Here is a 27,841-nt window from a genome sequence, read left to right as displayed (position 1 = left end):
AGTATTTCGAAAAACCCAGAAAGGTGCTTGACACTTACTTTTGGCAAGCACATTCTTCTTCCATCAACCAGAGCATGAAACTATCACACTCAAGTATTTCGCTTCGCATGACCGACTATTATACTTGCCAGAATAATGTTTCACCCCAGAGTTTAATGACTTGTTAACCTACATTGAAGTAACTTTGATTGCTCTGTAAGCGTACGAAACTTATTTTGCATATCTTACGCAGGCTTCCCTCAGCCTTCGATCAGTTGGTCGAAGAACGGACAGGAGCTGAAAACGAAAGACGGCGTAGCGATAAGTTACGGGCACAATCATGTCCGATTGGAATTAAAGAACGTTAATGTTAAGGACGCTGGACGATATACTTGCACCGCGAGCAACGATGTTGGATCAGCCAGCAGCACAGCCGATCTAGTTGTGAAAAGTAAAGATAACTTAAACTTATTCACTGATAAAATTCTACTTTTTCAAGTATAAACGTTAAGCGTAATTTTTAACATTAGAACTACCAAAGCAGTCAAAATGACTGATTAGTACACTTATAATGTTGATTAAAATGTTACAACGATATATTTCCTAAAATCTTTTATAACTTTAGGTGCAATATGAAAGTAAAGAAATTGGTACATTTATAAATTTGTATGTTTTCAAAAGTTTGTCATGTTTATCAATTTATTTACAAATCTGTAGAAACGATATTCCCGCCGGTATTTGGCAGAAGACTTCAAGCTCAAATTGTGAAGCGTGGCGATCGTGTGAATATGGAGGTGGAAATTACAGGAACGCCAGAACCCACCGTCTCGTGGTTCAAGGATGACATCCCGATCAAAGAACGACCGCCTGAATTGAGAATGAAACAGCAAGGAAATTGTTATATGCTAATTATTGAAAAAGGTAGGCCTGCAAGTTATTAGAATTTAAATTCGACACTATAAATGTAATATTTAATTTGACTTTTGTTGATTGAATTTAAGTTTGTATACATGAAAATTTTATTTGAATTCAAATGTATCTATCAGAACTTATATGTGAATTTAAATGTGCTTGTTAACATCTAAACTTTAATATAAGTTTGATTTTTATAAATTGGAAGTTAATTTGAATTTGATTGCTAGAACTCAGTATGAAATTTAAGCCAGTTATTATTTAATTTAGCCAGTTCATAAAAGTCTCGGTTCGGTTATTGGTATTTTGTCCGTTGATATTTGGATTTAACTGATGAAATTTGAATTTAATTGTTGAATTTTGATTTCATTTCTGAACCTTCGAAACGTGAATTTTAATGTGCTGGTTGAAATTAAAACAAAATTTATGCATGAGAATTTGAATGTGACTTTAACGGATCATTTGTATAGCTGAGAAAGAAAATTGTGGAAAGTACATGGTTCGAGCAACAAATGCTGGCGGAGAAGCGCAAAGCATAGCCGATTTCGCTGTTTTCGAGCCAACACCTGATACGATGGTCGAAGTTCACAAAACCGTCATCTATGAGAACGTTCAAGATAAAAAGCTGCTTCAGGTATTCACCTTTTTCTCATACGAATTTCGAATGCTTCTTAATTCATGTGTATATTTCGGCCTATAAGTAATAAAAAAATTTTCTAATATAAAGTAAATATTTAAAAAAACCATTACAGAATTATTAAATATTTATTTGGAGAATAAAAGCTCTTACAGTAAAGCTAGCGTTCTTTCAATGCTCATGGACAAGTATGCACACCTCTAATATATTTGAATTCCTTACTGCGAGACCCAAACGTCCTAATAAAACACATCAATCTTAAACATCTAGTAATACAATTTATAATAAATATACAATATAATAAATATAACTCACACTAACAATACAATATTTACAGTTAATATGTATACTTGAACTAACAGCACTTTTAAATCAAAACAGACGCTATAAATTTATTCGTATTTACGTAGTCCGACGAAAAGAAGAGGGAAGCCTCTTCCATCAAACAAACAACAGAACAGGTACCAAAGCCACTGATGCAACCGAGTTCATTCATAAAACCGCCACCAAGCGTCACATCTATGTCAACGTCTCAAAAGACCCGTACAGTCGAAAAGATCGAACAGCCGGAAATGTGTCGATCGGAAACAATCTCGTCGACGATCGAATCCCACCAATCCGAAACCAAATCGGAACAGAAGTTCCACATGAAGCTAGAACACAAGACACCGTCGTTGATAGAGCCGACGAGGGAAGAGAAAACTCTGGTCAAAGAAGTGATTCGCGAGGAAAAGAAAATCATCGAACCGAAGTCTACGGTGGTCGAAGAAAAAACGACAATCGAAAACGAGAATATCGAAACATCGACAATAGCCAAGAAAGACGCCCTAAGTTTCTTCGAGTCGATGACGAAGGATACAGAGGCGACACCAAAAGGTCCAAAGGGAATGATCAAATTAGTGGACGACACCGATGGCCACGAAGTGAAAGTAGGAAATCTGACGAAAAATTACGAGAGATCGACAACCTACCAAGAGGTCAGAAAGCCAGAACCAAGGCCTCCGGAGGTTCAAACGACGAAGAAAGCTGTCCACGAGATTTTCACTAAATTGGAACAAGGCAATACTGCCTTTAGGGGTGTAGACAATAAATTGTTCGATTTCCCATACGAGCCTTATAAACCATCACCGGTAGAGACAAAGAAAACAGTCGTAGAAGAGACAATCACTTCAGGGTCATCGTCCCTTCAAGGATCTCTGATGATGTCGAAAACAGAGACAAAGTCAGAGAGCTCGGAAATATTGATGGGCGGTTTCAACTTGGTGCCTGAACCACCCCCAGAGATTGGTTACATGCCGAAGCCGGAAGAGGTGAAAAAAAAACGCCCTGACGTGTCCATAAAGGCTAAACAACTACAGGAATCATTCGACAAAACCCTATCCCCTATCGACGCCCCAATCGGCGGTGTGAAGATATTCCCGTCGGCCTCTCCGAAAATTATCGAACAACCTAAACCAGCACCAGCGCCAACGTTCTCGATGCCACCTCCGCCGTTCGAACTCGGAAAGAAAGAGATAGTTGAAGAGATCTGCGTGAAGAAAGATGTCCACGAGAAGAAGGACTTTGCACCGAGCCTGAGGCCAACGTCCCCGAGCAGACCTTGGTCTTCGTCGTCAGACGTGGAGACCAGGTCGCACGTGTCCACCGATCTCTCGGAGTACAGGTGTCATTCGGCCGCCTCGAGTCATCAGGAAATCCTCAGGTCGTCTTCGCCTAGGCCGTCAGCCGACGGCCTGGCAATGGAGAAGTCTTGGGCAAAAAAGTGTGCAGACTCCAGTAGGAAATCTTGGCCACCTCACGAGGACACGTCCACGAAATTCAAGCACGAATGGCAGAGCCCCGGCGAAGACTACAAAACTTCGTCCAAGGAATCCAGACAGGAAGTAGAAGAGATTCCAGGAGGCGGGATCAAGAAAACCAGCATGGAGTCGTCGAGTACTTTGGAAAAACGTTCCTGGAGTTCGAAACAGGAGACGATGGAGAAACTAACGAAGAGAGCTCCGTCACCTCCGAAAGTTCAGCCCATTATTTACGACGCGAAGACAATCAAGGTCGATCACACAGTGAACAAGATCGAAGAGAAGTCCATGTACGAGAAATACTCTGGTGAACGTGACACGAAGAAGTCAGAAGTATCTGAGAAGATCGAGCAGTTCAGTTCAAAGACTCGATGGACAGGCGCGGATGATTTAAAGGCTCCTGGTTTGGTCAGGAGCGTCGAACCACCTAAGAAACCTACGCCCCAGGTGTATTATCCACCGCAACCAATACCCAGCACTGATCAGATTATCCTCGAACCAGGCCCACCTCCAGAAATAGGGTATATCCCAGCGCCAATGGTAAGGGAAAGTAAGATCGAAAAATTCGAGAAGAACCTGGATGTATCTGTAGAGTACCAGCCACCTAAAATCCCTCAAGCAGGCATCAGAACCACCCCCCAAACACCTAAACGAGAAGAACCTCCAGCATTGCCACCTAAAGACGTTCGAATGACTCCTCCACCTCTACCAGCCAAGCAACCAGCTCCCATGGAACCCCTGGAACCGTTCCCGTTCAAACCGTCGCCCTCCCCACCAGTTACAAAGACACCAAGGGTAGCTCCTCCCCCTACTCCCACGAAATTCATGAAAGGAACCTTCGCCCAGGAGAGTGACTACGAGTCAGACATGGACGGCCACTTGAAGGCCAAGTGGAGGCCATACGAAATCTCCCTCCAAATTCGAAGTTCCTCCAGAATCGATTTCATTATCTGGACAGACGATCAGCAAAGACCGACAGGAGACGGTCTGCAAGAGGCAAACCACTTTGAAGAGACAAGAGCAGGAGATTAAGCAGGAACAGAAGTACCAGGTATTTCAGCCTCCTCCGGTTGAATTGAAACCTGGCTCACCGCCGATCTACGTTCAACCAGCCATGAAGAGTCCAGCCCCAAAGAGTCCAGTTGCCAAGAAGCCAGAATCTCCGAAGTTCAAAGTGAAAACGTTCCAACAGGAGAGTGGGTACATGGCTGACACCGATGAACCTCTGCAACAGAAATCTTCGGTCGCGTCGTTGCAGAAGTGCTTTGGCAAACACGAATCCTCGTCTACCACCTGTCACATGGAGTCGCGATCTTCTTACTCGGAAAGCCGATCGGATTTCTTCGAGAGCAAGAGCTACGAAAGCCGCCAGCAGCAACAGCATCAACAGAAGATGGAGCCTTTTGGTCCGTCACATGTGACACCTGTTGCTAAACTGGCCCAGCAACCGAGTGGCTATCAGCAACGCAGCTGCTTCATGGAGAAGAGTTATAGCTCCACCGGCAGCTCCCCGTCGAGATTCGTGTCCACGAAGGTTCGAGACCGTGTGTGCCCTTCGCTTTCCTGTATGTTGGCCAGACTAACCTGCAGAGTGATTAGATGCGACTACTAGATATCGTTGCCTTCTACGTTGGAGTTTTTTTTGTTTTTACGTTTTCACGCATGTAGATTTCTTGATATGGATTTTGTACTTTCTTCAGCAGAATGGAGCAACGAGACTGCTGTCAGTGGACCATTAAGGCTACAGTTAATTGATGTTTTGTTTGTATTTATGATGTGATTAATAATTATTGTTTAGATTATAGGGCAGTTTGCTTTATAGAATAGTGCCCTGGGTTTCAATTATTTGAAATAAAATGTGAAGATTATTTTTGATTGAAAAAGTTCTTTCGAGGATTTTTTATTTATGTTTTTCACATAGTAAAGGAAAACAACTTTATTTTACTTAATTTGTATTTATGTGGACTGATTCAGTGATTATTCTGATTATGAATAAGGTAGAATTCTAAACGTGAAAGTTAATGGTGTTGTTTTAGAATTTAATGTATTCAAATTATATTAGATAGCCAATTAATAGAAGCAATTAAATATCTTTCTATTCGAAGCTAGGGAAGAAAGTGATTCAGGACAAATTTTGCAATCAATGCATTGTTTCTGTGAAATTAACGTAACGAATCCACAATGGATTCGATTAGTTATTTACTGGCCATTCGATTTTCTTATTCAACGTATTGCCTATTAATAATTCATGACAGATTACATTTTAAAGTTTCAGCATTTTAAAAGCTATTGCTTGCTTACCAATTGATGGTAATCTGTGTTTCTACGTTTTTATATTGTTGTCATCGTGTTATTCCATAGTGGAGGTTTCTTAAATTTTATAGATTTCAATTTCCTTGCAGGAAACTGCTTATACAACGGATCAGTCGCAGAAGAGATTGGATATGTCGAAGAAAATCCTGCCGCCATCACCGAGTCCTTCTAAATTCGTGAAGAGCGAATTTCGTGAAAGCGACTACGAGAGCGACTACGATGGCAGAATACCGCCACTTTGGAAGCCGCGAAGCTACGAGAGCGACGATCAGCCATTCAGACCTGTCAAACCGAATCTCGCTGGTCCAGGTATTTATGAATCTCAATATATTAAAAATTTATTTTTTAGACGGTTAACATTTGTTAAAAAAAAATGAAAATCAAAATAGTTAGTAGGGGTTGGGATTTCTATAAACTACTCAAAAAGATTCGAGGATCATAATTTAGTCTAAAATCATGTTAATAGTCTAGTAACTTTATTTTCCAGTCGTATATCTAATTTCTAAAAATTTCTGCTACTGTACTAGTGAAATATTTTTGTCGGTTTCGGTATAATATTAGACAGACCAATGTATTTCATTAAAAGTACTTTCTTCATTTCCAACAGTAAAAATACTTTCCATAACAGTGTTATTAATTTTATTAAAGTGTTTTTAACGAAAATACTTATTTAATAGAATTATATTAATTTCATTCACCAAACTTTTAGTACATGACCTCAATGACCCTCAGATGACCTCTAGTCATTTTGAGTACTCTACAAGGTGATTCTGTAGAATCATGTTTTATTTAGAAGGTTCAGATTTATGTTATTATATTTGAAATATAGAAAATATGAATACATTTTTTCAATGCAACAGATGGGGAAAAATTTCTATCGAATCACCTTGTAATTCATAAAGTAAACGTTTCAATCGATCTTCAGAAAATATCTTACCGTCTATTCTGTCATTGTTATAAATCACACGTATACAGATTGTAAACTACATCGGTGTCAGTACTATCTTTTAACAATTCCGAATGAAATGGTGAGCGGGTCACATAGGTACGAATCACTCGGTACTCATAAAACGAAACTTTTTCAACGATCTCGGTAAAAGAAAAAAAAACATAAATCGAACATCCTCTATCAATGGGTCTCACTCTTTTCTCGACTTCTTTTCCAGCTTACAACAAGTAGTCCTCCTGGCAAGCTTTCTTCCCTTCTCGTTGTTTACCTCGCAAGACAAGTTCTCCTCTCTTCCTGCTTCGCCTGCTTCTCTCTTTTCTTCTCGGCCACTCGAAGTACGTACTAGAGTTTCCCCAGCTTTCTCGTTACCCTCCGATCGCCACGTGGCTAACCCCGCCTTCTTTATCTTCTTCGTCGCCTTATTCTCGTCTCCACATGTCACTTTCACGCTGGTTTCACCTTCGTTCCAAATAAAAAAGCAAAAAAAAAAAACAAAACAAAGAAAAACACATCGCTAGAATTAACGCGATCCACGATCAGCTACAGTCTCCAAAGACAACCGAGAACGATATTCGTCCAGAAACGATAATTCGATATTTCCGTCAACGACGCGTGAAACCGGTCGCCTCCAGTGGTGCCAACGCTCTCTGACCCACTAGTCCGCTTTCTTCGTCACGCCGGCCCCGACATCTCGATGACCAAGGTCAACCCGGGAAACTATTTTCTACCGATAGGAAAACCAAAGGAGCCGCCTGTGCTGCTGATCGAAGAGACATCGTCCCGTCTACAGAGAGCGAAGGAGCTCGAGAAAAAGGAGGAGAAGAGGGTGACCACGCCAACCAAGCCAAAAACTGTCCTACTTCCTGGTTCACCACCGGAGATCGCGTACGCGCCTCCCCAACCCCAACCGACCTATTACGAAGCACGTTCCGGGATGCCCTTCCACAACGCAATCGGAACGGAGACCAAGAAGACTGTCAGAATGGACGAGTCGACGGAGAACAGTCGAAGGATCGTCACAGTCGAACAGACAAGTCGAGTGATCAAGTTCGGCGACAATCAGAAGACTACCACAGATTTCAGTAGCTTCGACGGGACATCTGGTCGGACACAGAAGCCACCACAATTTAGGGTACCGACGCCAAAGAAATTCGTGCAAGGTCAGTTCAAGGAGTCTGATTACGAAAGCGACATTGACACCAGGATCAAGCCGAAATGGGCACCGCCTGACAGTGATACCGAAGAGCCTAGGTATAGAAAGGTTCAACCGCCAGCTATAAAGTCACCAAGGTCGTCCAGCGTACCGGTCAGGCAAGGAAATGTTGTGTCCCCGTTGGAGTTCGATACTGGTCCACCTGTGCTGAAGAAACAGACCTCGATGACGCAGCTCAGGGACGAATCTAGAACGAGAAAGATCGATTCTCAGACGAAAATCCAGAGGGATTGCACGTCCTCGCAGGAGGAGACGCTGAAGCCTGGCTCGCCACCTGAGTTCGGGTACATTTCGAGGAACGACATGAAGCAGGCTGCCAACCGTAAGAATCTCGTCAATGTCACTGTTGAGCTTGCTTACTTGTCGGCGCCGGGCGCTTTTGTTACTTGAGGGAGTTGATGAGGAGTAACGTTTTCTCGACGTGGTTCGTCGTTCTGAGGGAATACAGATAGATTTATAGAATAACTGTATAATACCGTTGATTTCTAGATTGAAGGGTGTCTCGAGATAATCTGTTGTTTCTATGGGGTTGTTTCTGTAAAGAATGAAATGTATATACAGGATGAGTCACGAGAAACAAGCCCCAAAAATATCTCTGTTGGGATTGAAAGTAGAAGCATATGTGCGACACAAAAGTTATGTAGTTCAAAGGGACGAAGATGGTGGTATGAACAAACTGTTTGGTTGCTGTTATTTTCAAGGTTATTCGAAGGCCATCGGTGTTCTCTTAAATGGCATAATTTAATTTTAACTTGATAGCGTTGTCGCTACGAATTAAAAATGACGATTTCAAATACCAAACTACACACGTTAATGTTTCCGTTGATCGAATCTAGATTTTTGAATCCAAAGTCATTTCAAGGCCATAGTACCCTATTTATCTGAACTCGTCTTGATAACAGCTACAACGTTACAAAATTTGAAGTACATTATGTCGTTTAAAAAAACACTGATGGCCTTCAAGTAACCTTGAAAATAACATGAAACAAGTAGTTTGTTCATATCACCATCTTTGCCTCCTTGAACAGTACGATTTTTATTATATTATATATTTCCAACTTCAATCCTAACAGAGATTCCGATGTGTTTTCCTTCTCATGACAAACCCTGTATATTGCACACTCTTTGTTAATGTTTAAATTCTTCGTTACATTTCATTCCGATTGTCGCTGCACTATCATTTTCTTTTCATTCTTAACTTCTCTGTATCTTACTCTATCCTCGCTTGCTCGAAATTCGCTGGCAAGATCGCTCTCTTCTCCCCGTAACACGAAAAATCTGAAACATCCGCAGACGTCGCGTCGCGTCACATGAGCGACATGACGAGCAGCTTCAAGTCAAAAACCGAGAAATTCGTCAACGATATCCACTCGGACCTGAAGCAGGGCAAGCCGATCCTGAAGCATCCGACAGACAGCCGTGCCAGCGACGCGGACGAGCCACGAACGTACAGAGAAGAATCACGAGTCTCGGAACATGGTAATCGATTTGACAAATCTGCATCTCTCGATAATCGAATAAGGAATTTGAACTACGATATCGAAATGATTTTAATACAGTGCTGGTATAAAGTGAACTCTCAAACATCGATGACACTTACATCAATCTAAATATTGTTTTTATTCGCGCAATAATACAATGTTGTTTTTACAGTTAGAAAATGAAAATTTTTGTCTTTTAATAACAGATACCTGCTTCAAATTTGAGAACATAAGTACATAGATTTCTTGCAGAAGTGAAGAAATATTTGTTTGAGAATTTTTAAATTATTTCCATGATTCTTTTATGCAAAGTAATATTAGTAGTAATAAATATTTCTAGTTTTGGTTCTATATTTATTTATTGTTTGTATTTATATATTCTATATTGCATTTTCTTGCAGATATCTTTTTTTAATATAAAAAACCTGAACGTACAATATGATATTTATCAGTAAGTTGTTGTTAAAATTAATACTTGCGGAAGATTCATAATTTTAATCGGTCATTGTCGTATTCCACTAGAAATTCGAATCTTTCTGATAAAATTTTTAGTTCACCGATTAATATATATGTCTAGAGTGCCCGTAGATTCATTCCCATGAATTAAAAGGGTCGTAGGTTTTTATGACTTACAGTCTGCATTCAATTTTTGTGAATACATTTTATCAGTACATGACATATTCTTGTCATTCGGATCATTATTTGACGAAATACAGTTTCCATTTCACGAGAAGATATTATAATTCCTACGAAAACATTTCACCTTTTCTTTAAATTATTATCAAAACATAAAAGAAATGTCACCAATTACAGAAAATTATCCATTTTCCTTGCAACTTTTGTCTTCTTTTATTCAAGAACAACCGTATCGAACATACACCATTCACAACTTACCAGTACACCAGCTTAAATAATAAAAACCCATCGATCAATAATATCTTCGCTAAACCAATCAAGAAGCATCAAGCTTTACAATCTCCACCGATTTAATTAAAAAAAAAAAAAAACTGAACAGCCAAACCCCCAGAACGAATATAAAGCGAAACGGAGCTAGAAATTAAAAGTTCAACCTAAAATAGAACAAATTCCAGTAACAATACATATACTAAATCTCTCCGCGCGATGACAATGAAAACAGGAACGAAGCAAATCGACCCGGAGACAGGGCTGATCTACTTCAAATACGACTTCGGCTACGAGTTCGGGATCGTACTTCCCGGCGAGGGTAAGAAGACAGTGACCAGCACGAACAGAACGATCCAAGGTCAGAGACGTGCAAGCGACATCGAGGTGCCGATCGTTCACGAGTTCACCACGCGAAAAGAGAACGGTTTCGCGAAGAGGACCGGCACAACGTCTTCGTCGAATCGTCAAGGGAAGCCCACCGGTAAGTTCGGTGCCTCGAAGACCGTGAAATGGGAGCCAACGTCCGAGAGCGAGTTCTCGGAATCGGAGGACGTCAGGAACGCGAGGAAAAGGCATACGGACGGCGGAAGTACGATGGCGCCACCAAGCCTCGTGATACCTTGTTCACCGTCGCCTTCCAGATGGGATCACACGACGCCCAGTCCGCTTTCCCTGAGCCCAAGCTTACCGAGCCTCTCCCCCAGATACAGTAGTGCCACTGGACCACCCAGCAACGTCGACTCCGCAGGTACACTTACCTGCGTCTGCAACCGATTCTGAACGACTTGAACTTCGTTGCTTCGCCTGTGTTTCCACGAGCTTCCGGGTTTGATAAGTTTTTTGTCGCACGCGCGTGCTTGTTGCTTGTAGATATAAACGTAGAATGTATATACAGGGTGTAACGAAAATGTTGTCCGAACCGGATATGGGGCACTCGAGGGGTAAATTGGAACAAGTTTTTTCTTAGCAACAATGTAATCTGAGGCTTCGTTACCGAGATATTAACCAAAAACCCCGACCAATCAGAGCGCGAGTTTGCCACCCGAGTTTCCGCGGTTGCGTTGGTTACAAATCGTAGCGCGTAGCTTAATAATAATTAGGACACTATATATGCTGTAGCATAATTCTTAACGTTGGCTGCAGACGTGTCTCGTAGCAGCCAATTAATTTTACTTTAACTACAGCAACATAAAAATGAATTTTCAAGGATACATAATGCAACTCAGAACCCTGTTCAATTTTTAAACCCCATTTGAAGAGAACCTTTTCAGGATCTGCTTGCTATGGTTGAGTTTTCGAGTGTTGCTTCGATTCTTCTTGTTTCACCTAGCCTGGAAATGATAAAGGAATGCTTGCTCATCCCTGGTGAACTAAAATTTCAGTTGGGTTGCTTTCTACAGTAACTCTACACCCTCCAGTCCAAAAGTTTTACACTTCCATTCCTGTTTCATAGGTGTACAAACGTTTTTCTTTTTCCACGTGATTGCATCATTATCTCTGTTTGTTCCGCAGTTACTTCTGTCATAAAATCGCATATTACACTTGAATTTTCTCGCAACAAAGCACACACATTTCTGTTCGACAAAGTCTATCGCTGTCGTACGGCTATGTTCGAAGATACTCGAGTTAATTCGAGCTGATTATTCTAGGATCACCGTGGCCCACCACTAACGGAGTGACCTCGAGCAAAGAAGTGATTCAACCGTATCTCGAAATACTACCGAAGAAGGCTCCTCTTTTCATCACGGTAACGTGTCCTCGAATCCCGATTTGGGCTTCTTTGTTGGGACGAGTGATTGTTAATCGAGCATTGATTCTAGCCTCTTAGAGACATCGCAGTGGTGAGCGGGCAAACAGCGAGATTCGAGTGCATCGTTCAAGCTGAACCGCAGCCCAACATCCTTTGGTCCAAGGACGGCAGAATCGTCGAGAATTCTTCGAGCCATGAAATCCATTATAGAAACGGCGTTTGTCGTTTGACTATAGTGCGAGCCTACCCAGGTATGTACACAATCGATCCAAAAATGCACAAAAGCCTAACAAATATAGTTTACCAGAATAGTATTCATTTTTGAGTACTTTGAGTAAAGTATAGTACATTTGTGAAAATAATGCTAAATTCAAACTACATGTCGTTCAAACTTACTCTAAAATATATTAGAATAGTTAAGTACAGTGGGTAATCAAATTATTAGAGTTACCTATAATTATATAAACTATGTTTAATTTCATGTGTATTTCTAGTGAATAATTGTTAATTACAAATCATTCACTATAAAAATCCTAATATTGTGATTGTATTTCTGAACAGAACACAAAGAAATATTTTTCGTACTGTGACTCTAGTAATTTGATCGCTCACTGTTGTTTCAGAAGAATCTAAAGTAATTTTGAAACACTGCCCTTTCAAGAACATATTAAAATTAAATATTTTAATAGATTTTGAATTAGAGATAGAAATTAACAGAATTCTCCGCATTGGATCACAATTTGAACTATGTGAACTGAAGGGTTAAATCATGAATAATTTTATTCATTCTAATTATTCTATACTGTTACAATTTCAATTACCGCCACATATTACCAACGAAAATTCAATTTGTTTCTTTCAGAGGACGCCGGCACTTACGCGTGTACCGCGACGAATAGCTTAGGTTCGACAGTGACTTCGGCCACCTTGCAGGTGCCAGGTAACAGACGATCAGTATACGCGCCTATTTAATAATGGTCGAGAAGAGATTTAAACAAAAAAAAAAAAAAAAAAAAGAAACACGCAACGCAATCTAATACGAAGGTGGTGGAACATTGGGGCCTCTAACCTCGTTCAATCGTAATCACACAGTTCACGTAATCACTCGTTTCTCATTGGTCCATTACGAGGCGAACCAACACGAACCAACGACTGTATGTCCAGATCAAAACCACTAAAAAGCTTCGATAATAACGAGAAAAACAAATCGACGAATAGAAAAATATTTACGATCTAAGAAGCAACGAAAATCCTCGCGATCAGATTCTCGTAAATAAATATCGTAAACAAACGGGCATTATTTTCGGCCGAACGGAGCCAGCGAAAGAAAAGTATTAATTTCTAGAGCAAGGGATATGCTTCCCCTCGAAGCGTGGCGATTTTTTTTTTCCTCTGCATTTTGTACACGAGAACGATTTTGCGACAGGGGCGAGGAGAACTAGTCATTCGTAACTGAATAGTGAGAAGTCGAAGAATGAAAAAGAAAACAAAGAAACAAGAACAGCATACAATCCGGTGGAACGCTTTTTACTGAATTATTTGTTCAGCGCGTAGTGAGCTTTCCTCGAATGCATTTTTCTGTCGTTGTTGCCGTTGAACGATTTGAAAACGCTTTTAAGTAGGTCGTTTTTTTTTCTCTCTTTCTATGCTCCTTTCGTCTCTCTATCTCTTCTATTTCCCTCTTCCTATCTCTTTATCTCTTTCTCTCTCGGGTATCTTTCTTTCTACTCTTTTGTTCAGCACGCACCATACGTGTCTACAAAATGGAGGATAAAGGGAAAACTAGGGAATGTCAATTTTTAGTGATTTCACGGTCTATAATGCATTTTTTTGGTGGCAGCTAAAAACTGTCAAATGGCAAAGGATTGGGAAGTAGAAATGTCCACAAAACGTTAAAGATTTGACGTACTAGGTAAGAAACAGTGGTAGACTGAAATATTAAAAATTCATTTTCGCAATGAAGCTGTTTCGTGACATTTGTCATTTTTTCCCCTTACCCTTCGAATATTCTCTTCCCTGTTTTTTTGTTCTTATCGTTTCTTGTCTTGCCCGCCCCGTCATTGCTTAATATCGTGGTGATTTTGTTGCGACAACGCGACATGGCGGCGGGTGACAGGGTTCACATGACTCGCGAGCAACTTTCGTTCGAATTCTTCGCGGGAAGTGTCAGGGAATCACGCGCGGTTCAAAATTATCACAGTGATTCCGTTCGAAACAATGCTAGTCAGCTACGACGGAGGAAGAGAATTATTTATTTATAAGCGGAAATCCGAATAAAAATGGCTGCAGGAGGAGGCTTAATTCTCGTTAACAGAGATCATAACGCGCATCCTTCTTCAAATATATTATATCGGCTTGTCTTAGTTAATTTAATCGTTCGCTATTTGCATGGAAAACGGGAAATCGGATAGAAGGAGATCGGAACAACAGAGATTGTTATCTACATTGTCATTGGTCATAGCAAGAATTTATTGATATATTGTGTAAATAAACGTGTGCTTCCTCTGCAATACAAAAAGAAAAAAAAGAACATGGGTACTACGGTGTGACGAATTATTTTCTGGACCCCTTACCTTCCGTTCCTCTACTCTCTCCCTCTATTACTCTTTTCTCTTCTATGGCTATGGATTGTTCTATGCCGGTAGTACAGTTTTCACTTGCTGGAGCAAAGCGGGCCGCTGGTTATGGTGCAGAATGGTAGGTTCTTTGCTAATGTAGATGGTATATGCATGTTGTAGAGTAAGGAGTGAAACGATTATCATTGTTGCTATGTTATTTCACGCGGAATGCATGCTACTTATTTTTCTACGGGATGATTGTTTAGTGTACATTTGCACGGGAAAGGAGTTCAAGGTTTTAGAAACATATAGCAATTTCGAGCATAATGTTTAATATGATTATTTAACGTAGATTGTAGTTAATTATTTATAATTATTCGTAATTCGGTTCTTTTTTATGAAATAAAGGTATTTTATTTAAAACATGATATACCATTCTGTTTAATTGTTCGTGTTAGGACATTTGCACTTATTTATTCTAAATAAATTATTAATACTTTTTTAGCTGCATACATATATTAATGGTTCATAAATGCAAGGAAGCAAGTTACGTATAGGGGTTGATTGTTGAATTTTCGTTAATTAAGCACAGTTTAGTATTTTCTCTTAACAGGAATGTTTATATTTCTAAAATATTGAAGTTACTTTGCATAGTATGTATTTAATGTACTAACATTTTTATATTCTACAGAAGTATAAAGTGTACAGTGTATAGAACTAATCTGTAACACTCAATAACTATAAATCAAACTCGTGTGTAGTTATCTTATTTTAAAAATAATGAACAAAAAATTAATACACTTCGATAAATATTAAAATAAATTACCTACGTTCATGCATGTTACTATTCAAGTCAAATTTAACTGAAATTTTATTAAGCTGAATTTTGACTTGGTGTAAATTGTTCATGAAAGTTGTAACTGAACTTTATCCAAACCTATTATCTATTGCAGTTAATATAAACAAAAATGTTACTTAATTAGACTATCAAATACTGGCATAAAAAAAACAACAAAAGCAGTTTTACGTAAAGAACAAACAGTTCATTTTCATTGATAAAAATGGAACTAAATATACTAATCATAAGACTTTAGATTTTATGCAGTTAGAGCATATATAAATATGCAGAAGACATTAAAATAAAAATAGGAAGCCTTGAATGGAAAGGTAAATTTTTCTTTAACTATTTTTCCTTGAAATTGATTTTCAAATGTGTAAATTTGTTTGAATAAGTAATGAAACCGTCATTTTACGTGTAAAAATTAAATATTAATGAAATAAAAATGAATTCTTAAGGTGAATACACACCAATAGGACAGCAAAAGGGAAAACAATCGCCGAGAAGAAAATTATTGCCACATCTGTCTCGTGTCAACCTGGCGAACAATAAAAGTTATGAGAATATTCGTTTCTTATCTCATCAGGAATAGAGTGTAGCGGGAAATAAAGTGTTACGAATAAAGATGTTCAATGCTGCAATAACGTATCGAAAGCATTGTTCCAGCTTGCTCTTGTTGCGCGATTAGTCATACGTATTTCAGGCTCCCGCTTATTTCGGGAGGGAAAAGAAATATGTAGAGCGCAACATCGCTACTAACATTTCGGGGTTACTAACGCAGAAACGCGTGGCGTCGCTGCTCGCGTGGGGTTGTTAATTGAGCTTTTTCGTTAATCCCTGAATCATGTATATTTGGCAACGTGAAATTTAACACCGGCAGCATTCGCGAATGATGTAACAAGTAGGCAGAAATTTTTGTACTAGCCATTCCATCGAATTTATATATGTATATAAAAAGCTACGAATTATATCGATAATAATGGTGGCATAGAATTTTACATTTTCAGACACATGTTGGTAATATAATATTTCATAAACTTATGAATGTATTGCAAATACTATAGTACAATTTTATGTTAAATTTGTAAGTCATATCAAAGTTAAAGAGATAATGTTCATATTTTATTTTACAGCAACCATATTATTATGAAATGTAGGGGATGTTTTTCATATATTTTAGTTATGTTTTCTGAGACATATGTCGGCAAATATCAAACAGGTGTCGTCAAACAGGTGCTATCATTTCAAAGTACGATTTTATTAAAAATGTGTCAGTATTATTTAAATTGTATATCCACTTGGAATCCCTCCTAAGTGGAGATTAATATTTTCGGAGGGATCAAATGCTCGAACGTTCCCATGCACGATGAACGGTTCTCGGATGATGCGGTATGAAAATAGACGGTAAGGTAATCCCGGAATGCGATGGAAAATATGAGTCGACGATCCAAGAATAAACGAGAGAAAAACAAGCGATTGCGATTGTTAAAGATCTCGTTACTATTTCCCTTCCTTTTTTTTTTTTAAGAAAACCGCGTCATAGGCGTCGGATTATTAAATCACACTTTCAACGAATCGCGTCATGATTTCTCCTACATTTTTTTAGTACATAAAATATAGGATTTTTTATTTAATTTATACTATAATGTGACGTCAGCGTTTCTTGGCATTTCAAGCCAGTTCGTTGGCAATAAATTTTAGATTTTTAAATATAATAAATTATTGAGTAGTACGCCTCGTATATTATATTGCATTATTAATATGACCATTGTTGCTAACGAATCATGTCGTGGAAATGAAAAAAAAAGTCCTTGAAACTTGTCGATCGGGAGGTACAGACTATAGCAAATTAACCTTATTTAACATCGTAACAATACCATAATAATACCATTAATAAAGAAAATGAATGTCTAATTTAATTTCAGTTCAACAAATCAATCTACAAAGAATCTAAATTTGCCCAAAGAACCAAAATTTTTAATTTGCCTAAAAATCATATAAAACACAAAAATCAAAATATATTTTACCTACATGTACAGACTGTTTGACAGATACTTTTCTGTTTAAAAGATCCAATTTTGTCATGAATTCGCGATAATGTATCCGAGCCGGAAGTCGATGCCTGAATATTCGAGCAACTGCAATCTCCATGTTAATGGCTCTACATAGTATCCACCAAGACGTAATTGCGGGATACGAAATCGGTTGAATGAACCGCGGAAATATGCGCACACGCGATAAATTATGAAAATGATTTTTTACATTTCGTTCAGAAGCTCGAAGATGACGTCTTTTGGCACGTCTTCTGTCAGAAAGGACATTGACACTTGATTAGAAAACAGTAAAATTTGTTTTATACGTGGTTCTATTTTCGAGAAAATCGAGTTCCAGAATTCGTCTAGTATTTATATAACTTCTGTACCACTTGGCTCAGCTGCTTCTCTCTATCACGGATTGTTTTTATTTAAAACAATATTTACAAGCATTAATAATGGTATGCTGTTACTAATTTGTATGAATTTAAAAATAGGACACTTTAAGAACGTTGGAAAATAAATAATACTATGGTACCAACAACGATTAGTATAAAACCTTCTGAGGAATTCTCAAATTTAATTTTTTCGTAAACATTTTCTTGTTGATTGTACTATGATTTACTGAACCCCGTCTATAACAAAACTAAACTGAAAAATTTGGAAAAATAGGGTTTACAAGAATTGCCAGCAGTGTAAACTGACGTCCAAAATTTAGAACATCTTTCAGTTTTCAAAAAAACGTATCTGACTATAGTTTTCTTAACATATAATATTATTGTAACATGCTGTATGTCAACCATCTTAAAATCTTGGATAGAAGCTTGTAACTCATTGGTAAAATAGATCGATTTACGTATTGTTAGATTAAAAATCTTTTTTCGAAATAAGTTCTAATCATTGAAGCTCTACAGTTCAAAAACGACATTTTTTATGCAATAACATAATATAAGCACCAACGAAACGGAAGTTCGTTTCAGTTCTTTCATCGGCTCGATTTACACATTCTTATTTTAGAAGCCAGAATTCTTTTTATATTCTAGGGAAGTAGATTGCTACATAAGTCTATCTTTCCTCGCTACTAAATTTCTTGGCATGGTAGTGTTGATGATGGCATTACGACCTTCACTAACCTTACCCACGCTCACTCCCGTGTTTCGTCATCTAACTATACTATATCTACACGCCCCTTGCACGAATAACGATTTCCAATGAATTTTCGATTTTCCGAATTTGAGTTTATACATGACCATGAATACACGAACTTTCCAATGACTCTGAACTTGAATATTCAGATGAAACATAAACTACCTCAGTGAATTCCTCACAAATCGTAAACAAATCCAATCTGATAACGCTGATTAAGTGACATGAACTGTTTACATAATCGAGAACTCGAAATAATTTTTTTTACACTTGATTGGTGAAAATTTTAGTCTTTAAGTATCGGATAACATTTTTGCTAAAGAAAAAGTTGTTTCAAATCACCCCAGACGACGTTATTTGGGACATCCTGTATATAATAAATTAAAGGTTACAAGAAATTCCGTCCGAAGCACTATTATAATTTCAGTAATCGTGAAATAAGAATTCTGTAATCCGTTATTTAGACAGGTTTTGGTAGTTCCAGTGTTAATATCCATATTGAAAATGAGTCACCGCGTACATCTACTTACTAATCTTCCAAAATTGCTTGATAATGCTACTGAAACGATAACAGACACAGCAACTAACCATGTGGATATTAATTACAGGTGTACCATCGCCATTTTACGGTACTTATCGGGACCAAAATGTCAGTGAAAGGTCGATGGAGAGTCCACCGAAATACGTGGCGTTGAAAGACCTCTTTCTACCCCCGGAGAACGATATCAGGCAATTTACACCCACAAACCGTCAGCCGCGATACGATTCGTCGATTGAAATCAGTCTGTCCGTGGATCGCAGGTAAGCGAGTTTCGTTAAACGACGAATTAATTTAGCCGCGTGAAAGTCACCTGGTGGCTGATCGGGACCGTTGTTTCGTTTAGTTGCGCAGGTGGCAGCTATCTGGAGAGACAAGATGCGACGGAAGAATACGACGAGATAACGAGCCGAAATCCGATAGCACGGCGACTGGAGTATTCAGATTTTGAGGGGAACGGCTCGTTTCGCAATGTCGGTGATTTTTCCTTCGATCGCGAATATCCATCGTGCACGCCGACGAACATGAAACGACGGGGCAACGGTGAGTGATTTTTCATTGTCGGACTATGTATATTTGTGGAAATTTAGGAGAAATTGCTTGGTGACCTGCTAACCCTGTGATATTTCGATCATGAACATCTATATAGGTAATCAGAGTTCAAGGAGAATCAAAGAAATTTCTGTGACTTATTTTGTGAAACGTGTAAATACAGTCTAATTTAGTATATTGCAGATTTATGAGAGAATTAGGTAAATTAATAAAGAGAAGGTATGGTTGAAGTTTACGTTGGAAAATGTTAAATGCAACCGAAATTGTTTTTGTGATTGAAAGTATTTTCTTTAAATGATCGCTTCATTGAAAAGGTATACTAAAGCGTGAGAAATTAAAAAACTGTAATCTAAAACTTTTGATTTGAACGGAAACGAATACATGTAATGTTCAGATTCTAATACTGCGTTCTTTGAAAATCATACAAAAATAGAATATTTAAATACATTAATAGTTATATGATATTTCAATTGTCAAATCAAGCATCTCAATTCTAACCCATGGGAAACTGAAATATCTTTCTGGAGATGATTTCTTGAAAAGTATTTATGTCGACGTGAATTTATGTCTTCTTTTAGAACACAATATTTTTACATTTTGAAAAACAGTCTGTACGATGGAACCCTCGTGATCTTAAAAATGTCCAGAAAGCTGCAAATACTTTATAGTCTAACAAATTATTTTTTACAAAACATTCAACTGTCGCAAAACTGGATAAAAAAAAGAATGCCAGAAGAAATTGTGAAAAACAGTCTGCATGATAAAACTCTTGCATGTTTAAAAATGAGAAGTAAGCAACAAACGTATATTATACTCCAACAAATTATTTCTTAGAAAACCTTCAACTGTCACAAAACTGGACAAGCGAAATATTTACAATATCATCGAACACGATTAAAAAATCATTTCGAACCCTCTTAGAGCACGTTAGCTATTCACCCCCGACCCAATATATCTCGACAAAAATATATCAAGATCATTCTCCTCGGAATAATCGTTCCTCGCCACTCCAAAAAATCTATATAAATAAACGGCATCCCATTCTACAAAACCTCGGACAATTCTACAAAGCTGAACTCTCAACGAATTCACGCGGGCCACGTGAGGCAACAACTTGGCGTCCATCCGTTTAACGAGTATCAAACTCCCCTGGCATCGTTCGTCTGTCTCGCTGATTAATCACGATCCTCCATTTCGTGGCGAAGACAACAAGGGATTTTCGTTGAGGCTCGGGTAACCCACATTCAGGGTCCTTCGGCCGATTACTCGTAGCCGTCCAGCGAAAATAGCATTCGACGTGTGTACGTGAATACACTCCCGGCCATAAGTATTGGGACACTTGTCGAATGTGCAGTAAATGTTACAAGGCACTATGAAATTGCTAAAAGTCTGAAATAAATATTACTTAGAAGACACTAAAGCTCGATGGAGAATGCTTATGCTACTATAAGGTAATAAAAATGTAGTATAATTTTTATGAAGCAACAGATTTTGTTTCTACAGACCAGGTGTCCCAATACTTATGGGTGGTTATGTATTAGGAGACTCATCGAATATGTTGAAAGTCCACCATCTTGAAGAAAAATTATCATACCCATTTTCCAGAGTTTCGATAATTATTACGAACAGTATATCTTTTTAAAAGAAAAGTACAGTTATTGATTGCAATGCTTCCAGTTTAGTTGCTCTATCTAATTAGCTACCTGCCATTTTGAAGAAAAATTATCATATCCATTTTCTTGAGATTCTATAATTATTGCAAAAAGTATGTCTCTTGTAAAAGAATACAATTCTTAATATTTGACGACGAAGAGCATCACCATTATACAGAAAAACTGCTGTTTCAATTTCAATTTGGAAATTTTTGGGACAGACCGTCTATGTCACGACCTAATACTTACAAGCGATTGTGTACGTGCGTCCTGCCCAGGTGGATATCCTCGCCGTACACTTGGCGGTTTATACACAGTCGGGGAACCGGTGTGTCGAACGCGTGCGCCGATTTTCTGGTGTGCTTGAAGCGGACGTTGAATCATAGACCGACGCCACCCCTTTTCGCCACTATCCCGCCGTGTGTATCCCTCGGGCCTCGAAATAGACGCGTCGCTATGCGCTACCTTGGCGGACAACGGTGATTCACTCGTGACCCATCTTTCGAAGATCGCCGGAGACCGTGGTATCGATCCACGAATCTTGGAGATCCTTTCTTTCCATTCTTGTTTCGAAATAACTTTATCATCCAATTGTAACGCTTGTCGCGTAGACTGTTTTCTTCTTTCTTTTTTTTTTTTTAGTTGAATCGAAATGATATATAAAATTTTCGTAAAGTTTTGATAGATATAAATTATGTAATAGAAAAATGGTTCGTGAGGTGATTCATTCTCCGACTGTTATACAAAGTGTTTCGTACGACATTACTTGACATCAGGGGAGGGTTTGAAATATGGGGCTATAGAATAGAAAGTGTTCTTGCAGAATAATTGTCACGATTTTTCAATTATTTTATGGAGTATTGCAGACCATATAAGAACAAATTGCAGGGATGAATTTAGAACATGAGTGTGTATAATAAAAAAATACAGTTTTGTAGTGTAATTCTCTAAATTTTCATTATTAATTTGCTAGAAATATTTTCTTACAATTTTACGAATTTCTTGAAAAATACATTTATCATCGCGATACTTTTCCCATTGATTTGTTGAAGACTTTCTACGTATTCTCAAAAATTCAACGTTACAGGTTTGAAATATTTTTGGAGCGACAAATACTTTATCACAGAATATTAAAATCACGACGTTGTCTGGAAACTTTCATGTTATTATTTCTGTAAGGAACATATCTAGTGGTTGCGCAATAAAAATGCAGTTTACGGAACTATGATCAAGTATCAATGATTCACTAAGCGTACTGTAGGAATCGGCTCTAAAAATAATCCGTCGGTAGTCATTGTTTTGTAAAAGTTTGTTATAGAGGCGGTGAAGAATGGGGTTCGAAACACACTTCGGATATTTTCGTTGTTAGCGTAACGATTTAAAATTATCTTGTTTCGAACAATTAAATAAGAACGTCGAAATTTTAATAGCGTTTACACGAACCACTTTGGTATTTCAAGGCTTCAAGTGCCTACTATTACCTAAGTGAAATCTGGTATACGACTTTCTTGTGCTGTTTATATTTTCTAGTGTTTACTATTGCTTGTATTTCAAAGTGATTACATCAATCTCGACAAATATAACAAGACACTGTCAGAACTGAAATTAGAACAACAAACAACTTAAGTATCGAAGGTGTTGATCAGGAATGAATGGAAAGTAAAGCTTCCTCCTGTCTAGAAATTCTATTATTCAACTTCTCTCGTAAAAGTATCGAATTTCTTCAATTTTCTGATATTTCGTTAGTTTTTATATATTCTCTATCATACTTAAGAGAGAGTTATTTATCCTAAATAATCTCCTACTAGCCGCGACAAAACTATCAGGCAAAGACGACAAACCTTTGAAAATATACAAATTTATATGTTAACTAATTTCTTCACTTTCCTATTGCAATGAAGATTGTAAAGCTAGGGATGTATACTCTAAACAGCGGTTCCCAACACTAGGTACGTGCTTAGTGTTTTCAGGGTAAATGAAAAAAATAAAATAACAGCAACTATATGTATTACAACAATTTTTTTAATTTTAGGAAGTACAATTTAGGGAAATTGGCTGCTAAGTTGTACACCAGCTATTCGTCACCCCTAATAAATAAATCTGAGTAATATCCTAAAGGCCTACCTGTCTCATTTTTGACATTGTGTCGAGTTCTGGCATCACTTGATACACGGGTAGCATAAATGTAACATTTAAGAACTTCCACGTCCCAAAACTAAAAATACAGTCGCGTTGGAATCCAATGTCGAGTCGGCCTCTGCATAGGATCGTCAAGGATTTAACCCTTTCGTAGTCTTAACGTAGACTACGCCTTTAATATGTACTCCATAAGTGTCACAAACACAGGTTGAGGTACGTAGTTGGTACCATTTCGATAATTCTATAAGTGTTGAGTTCAACAAAAATTAGTTCAGGAAATTGAACGTGGTATCGGTACCACGTACGGTCTTATTGCTTCACCTAATGTAAGGAAACGAAACAAATCCTCCGAATTTTAAATGATAATGATATTAATAAATATTATGCATATCTAAATTAGATTTTTAAAATTTATACATTTTTTAGAAATTGTAAACTTGTAATTTCTGAGTTTCTCTTAAATGTAATTTACTGGTGCATCCACCCTAGGTCTGATAAATTGACATCTTTTTAATACGATACTAACGCCTAATTTCTATTCCCTAACAAAATTACCAGAAACTCCAGATGACATTGGCAGACACAGTGGCTGCAATGCACGATACCCTAATTCGGTAGAGCAGATTACATTAAAAATTTGAATTGATTTGGTAGGTTTTCTTTGCTAAATTGTCAGTCGTGCAGACATTTTCTTTCGTGGAAAACACGACGCACGCGTAACAAACAGACACGAGCGGATTATGATGTTACGATTGCGACAGATCGACGGCAAAAGGCGGTGTTTTCGCGCGCGCAGGCCCGTATACCTCTGTGTGCCTCTCTCACCTCGTAACGTGACACCGAACGCATTGTACACCGTATATACGATTCTTGCCAGGCGCAATGTCTGAATTACACGTTCCCGCGCGGCTGGATCTGACCCACAACTCGCGCCTCCGGTCTCTTATTAAAACGGAGGTCGCCGCTGGACCGATCGTTTCCTCCATTTTCTCGGCAGTCGAATTATAATTATTTTTCTCAAACTATTTACCTTTCTCCGAGAGGAATTCAATGTTAAACTGTAATTGCGGTTATTGACCCCAAATTTTGTACAATTTCGGTATCTTGTACACAAATTTTTTTTCATTAAATCGAGAACTCAAAATCATTTTTAACCTTCTAGCAAGTCTGCTGGCCAGAACTTACGAGAAAAATTGAAAAAAACTTTCTGCAAAATATCGACTGACCTACAGCCATTCGAATTACTCATGATTCCCGGTCACCAACGGTCCAAGTAAAATCTCGAAGGCCAAAGTTGTCGAAGTTTCCTACGATCAACGTGCTCGAAGCCCGGCAATAAATTCAAACGCGACAATGAAACGATTTATCGTCGAACCGGCACCGTACGTGCCAGACGCGCCATTAGAGCTTGAACGTTTACCAGTCGCAAAGCAAAATCGACGGCCGTAAATTCCGGGCCCATTAAAAGCCCAGCCTTCTCTTTCTAGGGCGCCCCAGGAACCAATTTAATATCTAATTGTTTCGTTCGTCGCGTTCAACGTCTCGCGCGAGTTGCCACCACAACGGGCAGAAAAATCCTGTCCAACCGTTAGCGTTTCGCGTCGCTGCGAATCGGAGCGAAACAGCAGACGTGGTACAAACACGCGTCGCGCCGTCTGAATATGCACGAAATGCACGCGTGTTTCTCTACGCAATGGACGTAACACGGTGCATTTTTAATTGCAGCTGATGCATTTATCATCGCGTAGCGGTATCGGTAGGAAATTCCTCTACTCTTCGTTTCTTTGCACGATTTTTAATCGATTTTACCCTCGGTGAATTAGGTTTTTGGATGGTCTGCGAAAGTGAAATAGACAGTGGTACGAATGCTTCGTTACATAAATATCGAAATTTCGTTATACTATTTACTATAGAAATATATCACACTAGGTTTCAAAATTAAGTCTGTACAGGTAAATTTCACCGTGGACCAAGGATTCACTTTTAATTGTATTTTTCTTTCTTGTGAATTTGTACGAAGTGCACGCGTGTTTCTACGACGAATCTGATTCGAAACCAAAGATTCGGTTTTACCCAATTAATTTAAGAATCATGAATAAATTTACGTTAAAAGTGAAAGTTATTAATTCACTTAGAAACTACTAGTTTTAAGTGAAAAAACTAATCGTTCGAAAGATTGTCTTTCACATCTTACGTTAACATAATTTTTAATAATGTTAACGTGCGCTTCTAGTAAACCACCTTGTACTACTTCCTAAACTGATAAGACATATCGGCAAGGTGCGCCATAGTCATTTGTATGAAACTTTATGTGCAGCGTTGAAAGCAGTAACGAATAGATTTTTTCCACTTTTAGTAAATTATAATAATACCTTATTCACGGGAATTTTATGTTTGTGTTATTTTATTCCGAGTGAAGTCTATATTAGTTGGAGTTGGCACATTTCTCGGTATTAACTCAGGAATTTGGACAGTTCAAACAGAGTTTAGTCATGACGAGGCGATCAGCCTTCAAACACTTCAAACGTTTGGCCGACAGGGGTAGCTAAAAATATTCAAATAGTTCAGGAGTTTGGACTCCAGACAAACTGTTTGGACAGTCCAAACACGGTTCAGTCATGACGAGGTGGGCAGTTTTCGGACACTTCAAGCGCTTGGCCGAATTCAGTAGCTTGAAACATTCAAAGAATTCAGGAGTTTGAGCTCATGACGAGATATTTGGACAGTCCAAACAACATCGGGTCAAGACAAAGAGACCAAACAGTTTACAAGCAATTCAAACGCATAAGAATCTCGGGTAGCTTGGAACGTCTAAACTGTTTGAAAAGTCTTTGGTCACCTCCCCACGACCAAACTCTGTTTGGACTGTTCGGAAATTTCGTGATCGGAAATTCCAAACATGTTTGGACGTCTTTGCTTACGAACTCATCGCTAACCACCGTCAACAGATGCGTTATGTTTCGTCCACACAGGGCTCTGCAGTTTCATTTCATCTCAGGGCTGCGTTTTGGACGATCGGGAATCGTTTGCGTACGATTTTCGTAGGCTGTCGGATCCGTGTTCGGCGCGTGCGTCGGCGCATGCAGGAAAGAGACGAAGCCGGGGGGGCAGAGGGGGTTGTCCGCGACTAAACTTGGCCGAGCCCACGCACGTAGGGGTCCGCTAGCTGATTTGTACCGGCTGACTTGAGAAAAAAAACAGGGCGAGTAAGTACGTGCCGGAAAGAGAGGCCACTTCCGAGCAGTATGGATTAGAGAGAGATGGAAACGTTCTGGGAGATCGCTGAAGCGAAACAGATGATACGAGAGTGAATAGAACGCTCGGAGAATGAGACAGTCGATGAACAACGGAGATGTTTATATGGAGTTCGTTGTAATCGAAGAATCAGAAGAAATTTTAATTCAAATACAAATTGCCTGGCTATTTGCTTGGGTTCAGTAACATTTGGAACCACCGAACAGATGGAAATGTCAGATTTCTTGTTCTGTTATACAGGGTGATTCAATAAGTATCTAGAATAACTCGTTGCCTATTGATTGTATTAGAAAAGGTTTTGTTGAATTATATATCTTTTCAAGGGATGCATCGGATGGACAGAGTTTGATTTTTGTATATGCGTCAGTATCTCAAAAGATAAAAAATCGCTTTTCCCGAAATCTGCTAAATGTGCTTTAGACCGTTATTTAAAGTTTCCATTGAATTTTTACTTTTGGAAAATCACTTGGAAATGATCCCTCCAAATGGGAATACCCCGTTAACACATCGACTGCCACAGTGATAACAGCCGTATGTAGCCAGACACGCTTTATTTCGTTTTTTAAGTCATAAATCGTCGAACATATATGCATTTAGTTAACAGAGGCTGTTGATCTTGCATTAAATTATACTTCGATGTTAATTTTATGGAAAAATTTTCTAAGGATATTTAAATAATCCAGCCTTTTTGCAATTTAAGTGTTAATTCGAGTTTTCTTCCGAAAATGTTGTCGAACCGGCCACAATGCCCTGCGAGACGTGTCCCACACGCGGACCGCCGAGGAGGAAGGAGAAAGAGGTGTAGAAAGGGGCTGCCCGATGGGAGAGAGGGCGCGAGAAGTGAGTAAATGCGTGGGCGGCTGTCAGTGAGCGCGAGAACGCTGCGTGAGCCGCGCGTCGACTTGCGGCTCCGCTTCGGTCACGAGTTCCCCCGTTTCACGTGTTAATTCATCGGTCGAAATTAGTAAATACTAATCGAGGCGACTGTCTTGTCGAACGATAAGGTACCTAGACTTCGACCGACTTGCTCGGTCGGATGCGAAAATTGCTTGGTGATTCGTACGTGGTTTATTGTATTCGGTTATTCGGAAAGATCGTAGCTGTTATAAGGTAGAATTACAATCTATAGTATTTACTACTTTTTGTACAATTTCTTTGCATTTTTCAATTAATTTCGTTGCATGGGTGATA

At 38.7% G+C, this 27,841-nt stretch overlaps 1 protein-coding gene across 1 annotated transcript in view; it reads left to right on the top strand.

Annotated features, from left to right (window-relative positions):
- The window catches only part of LOC107190150 (titin), a 54,581-nt gene extending 41,608 nt beyond the window's left edge, over positions 1 to 12,973 (top strand). The window contains 12 exon segments of the mRNA XM_015578903.1: positions 233 to 430; positions 697 to 900; positions 1,362 to 1,525; positions 1,939 to 4,235; positions 4,237 to 4,861; positions 5,730 to 5,949; positions 7,324 to 8,124; positions 9,096 to 9,281; positions 10,422 to 10,937; positions 11,839 to 11,936; positions 12,010 to 12,190; positions 12,802 to 12,973. Coding sequence (XP_015434389.1) covers positions 233 to 430; positions 697 to 900; positions 1,362 to 1,525; positions 1,939 to 4,235; positions 4,237 to 4,861; positions 5,730 to 5,949; positions 7,324 to 8,124; positions 9,096 to 9,281; positions 10,422 to 10,937; positions 11,839 to 11,936; positions 12,010 to 12,190; positions 12,802 to 12,911 — 5,600 coding nt within the window. The 3' untranslated portion in view covers positions 12,912 to 12,973.
- Positions 12,974 to 27,841: the final 14,868 nt, after the last annotated feature.

The sequence above is a fragment of the Dufourea novaeangliae genome, unplaced genomic scaffold, assembly GCF_001272555.1.
Source record: "Dufourea novaeangliae isolate 0120121106 unplaced genomic scaffold, ASM127255v1 scaffold168, whole genome shotgun sequence".
Lineage (NCBI taxonomy): Eukaryota > Metazoa > Arthropoda > Insecta > Hymenoptera > Halictidae > Dufourea > Dufourea novaeangliae.
Note: the sequence above shows the minus strand (reverse complement) of the source record. Positions and strands in the feature narration are given on the sequence as shown.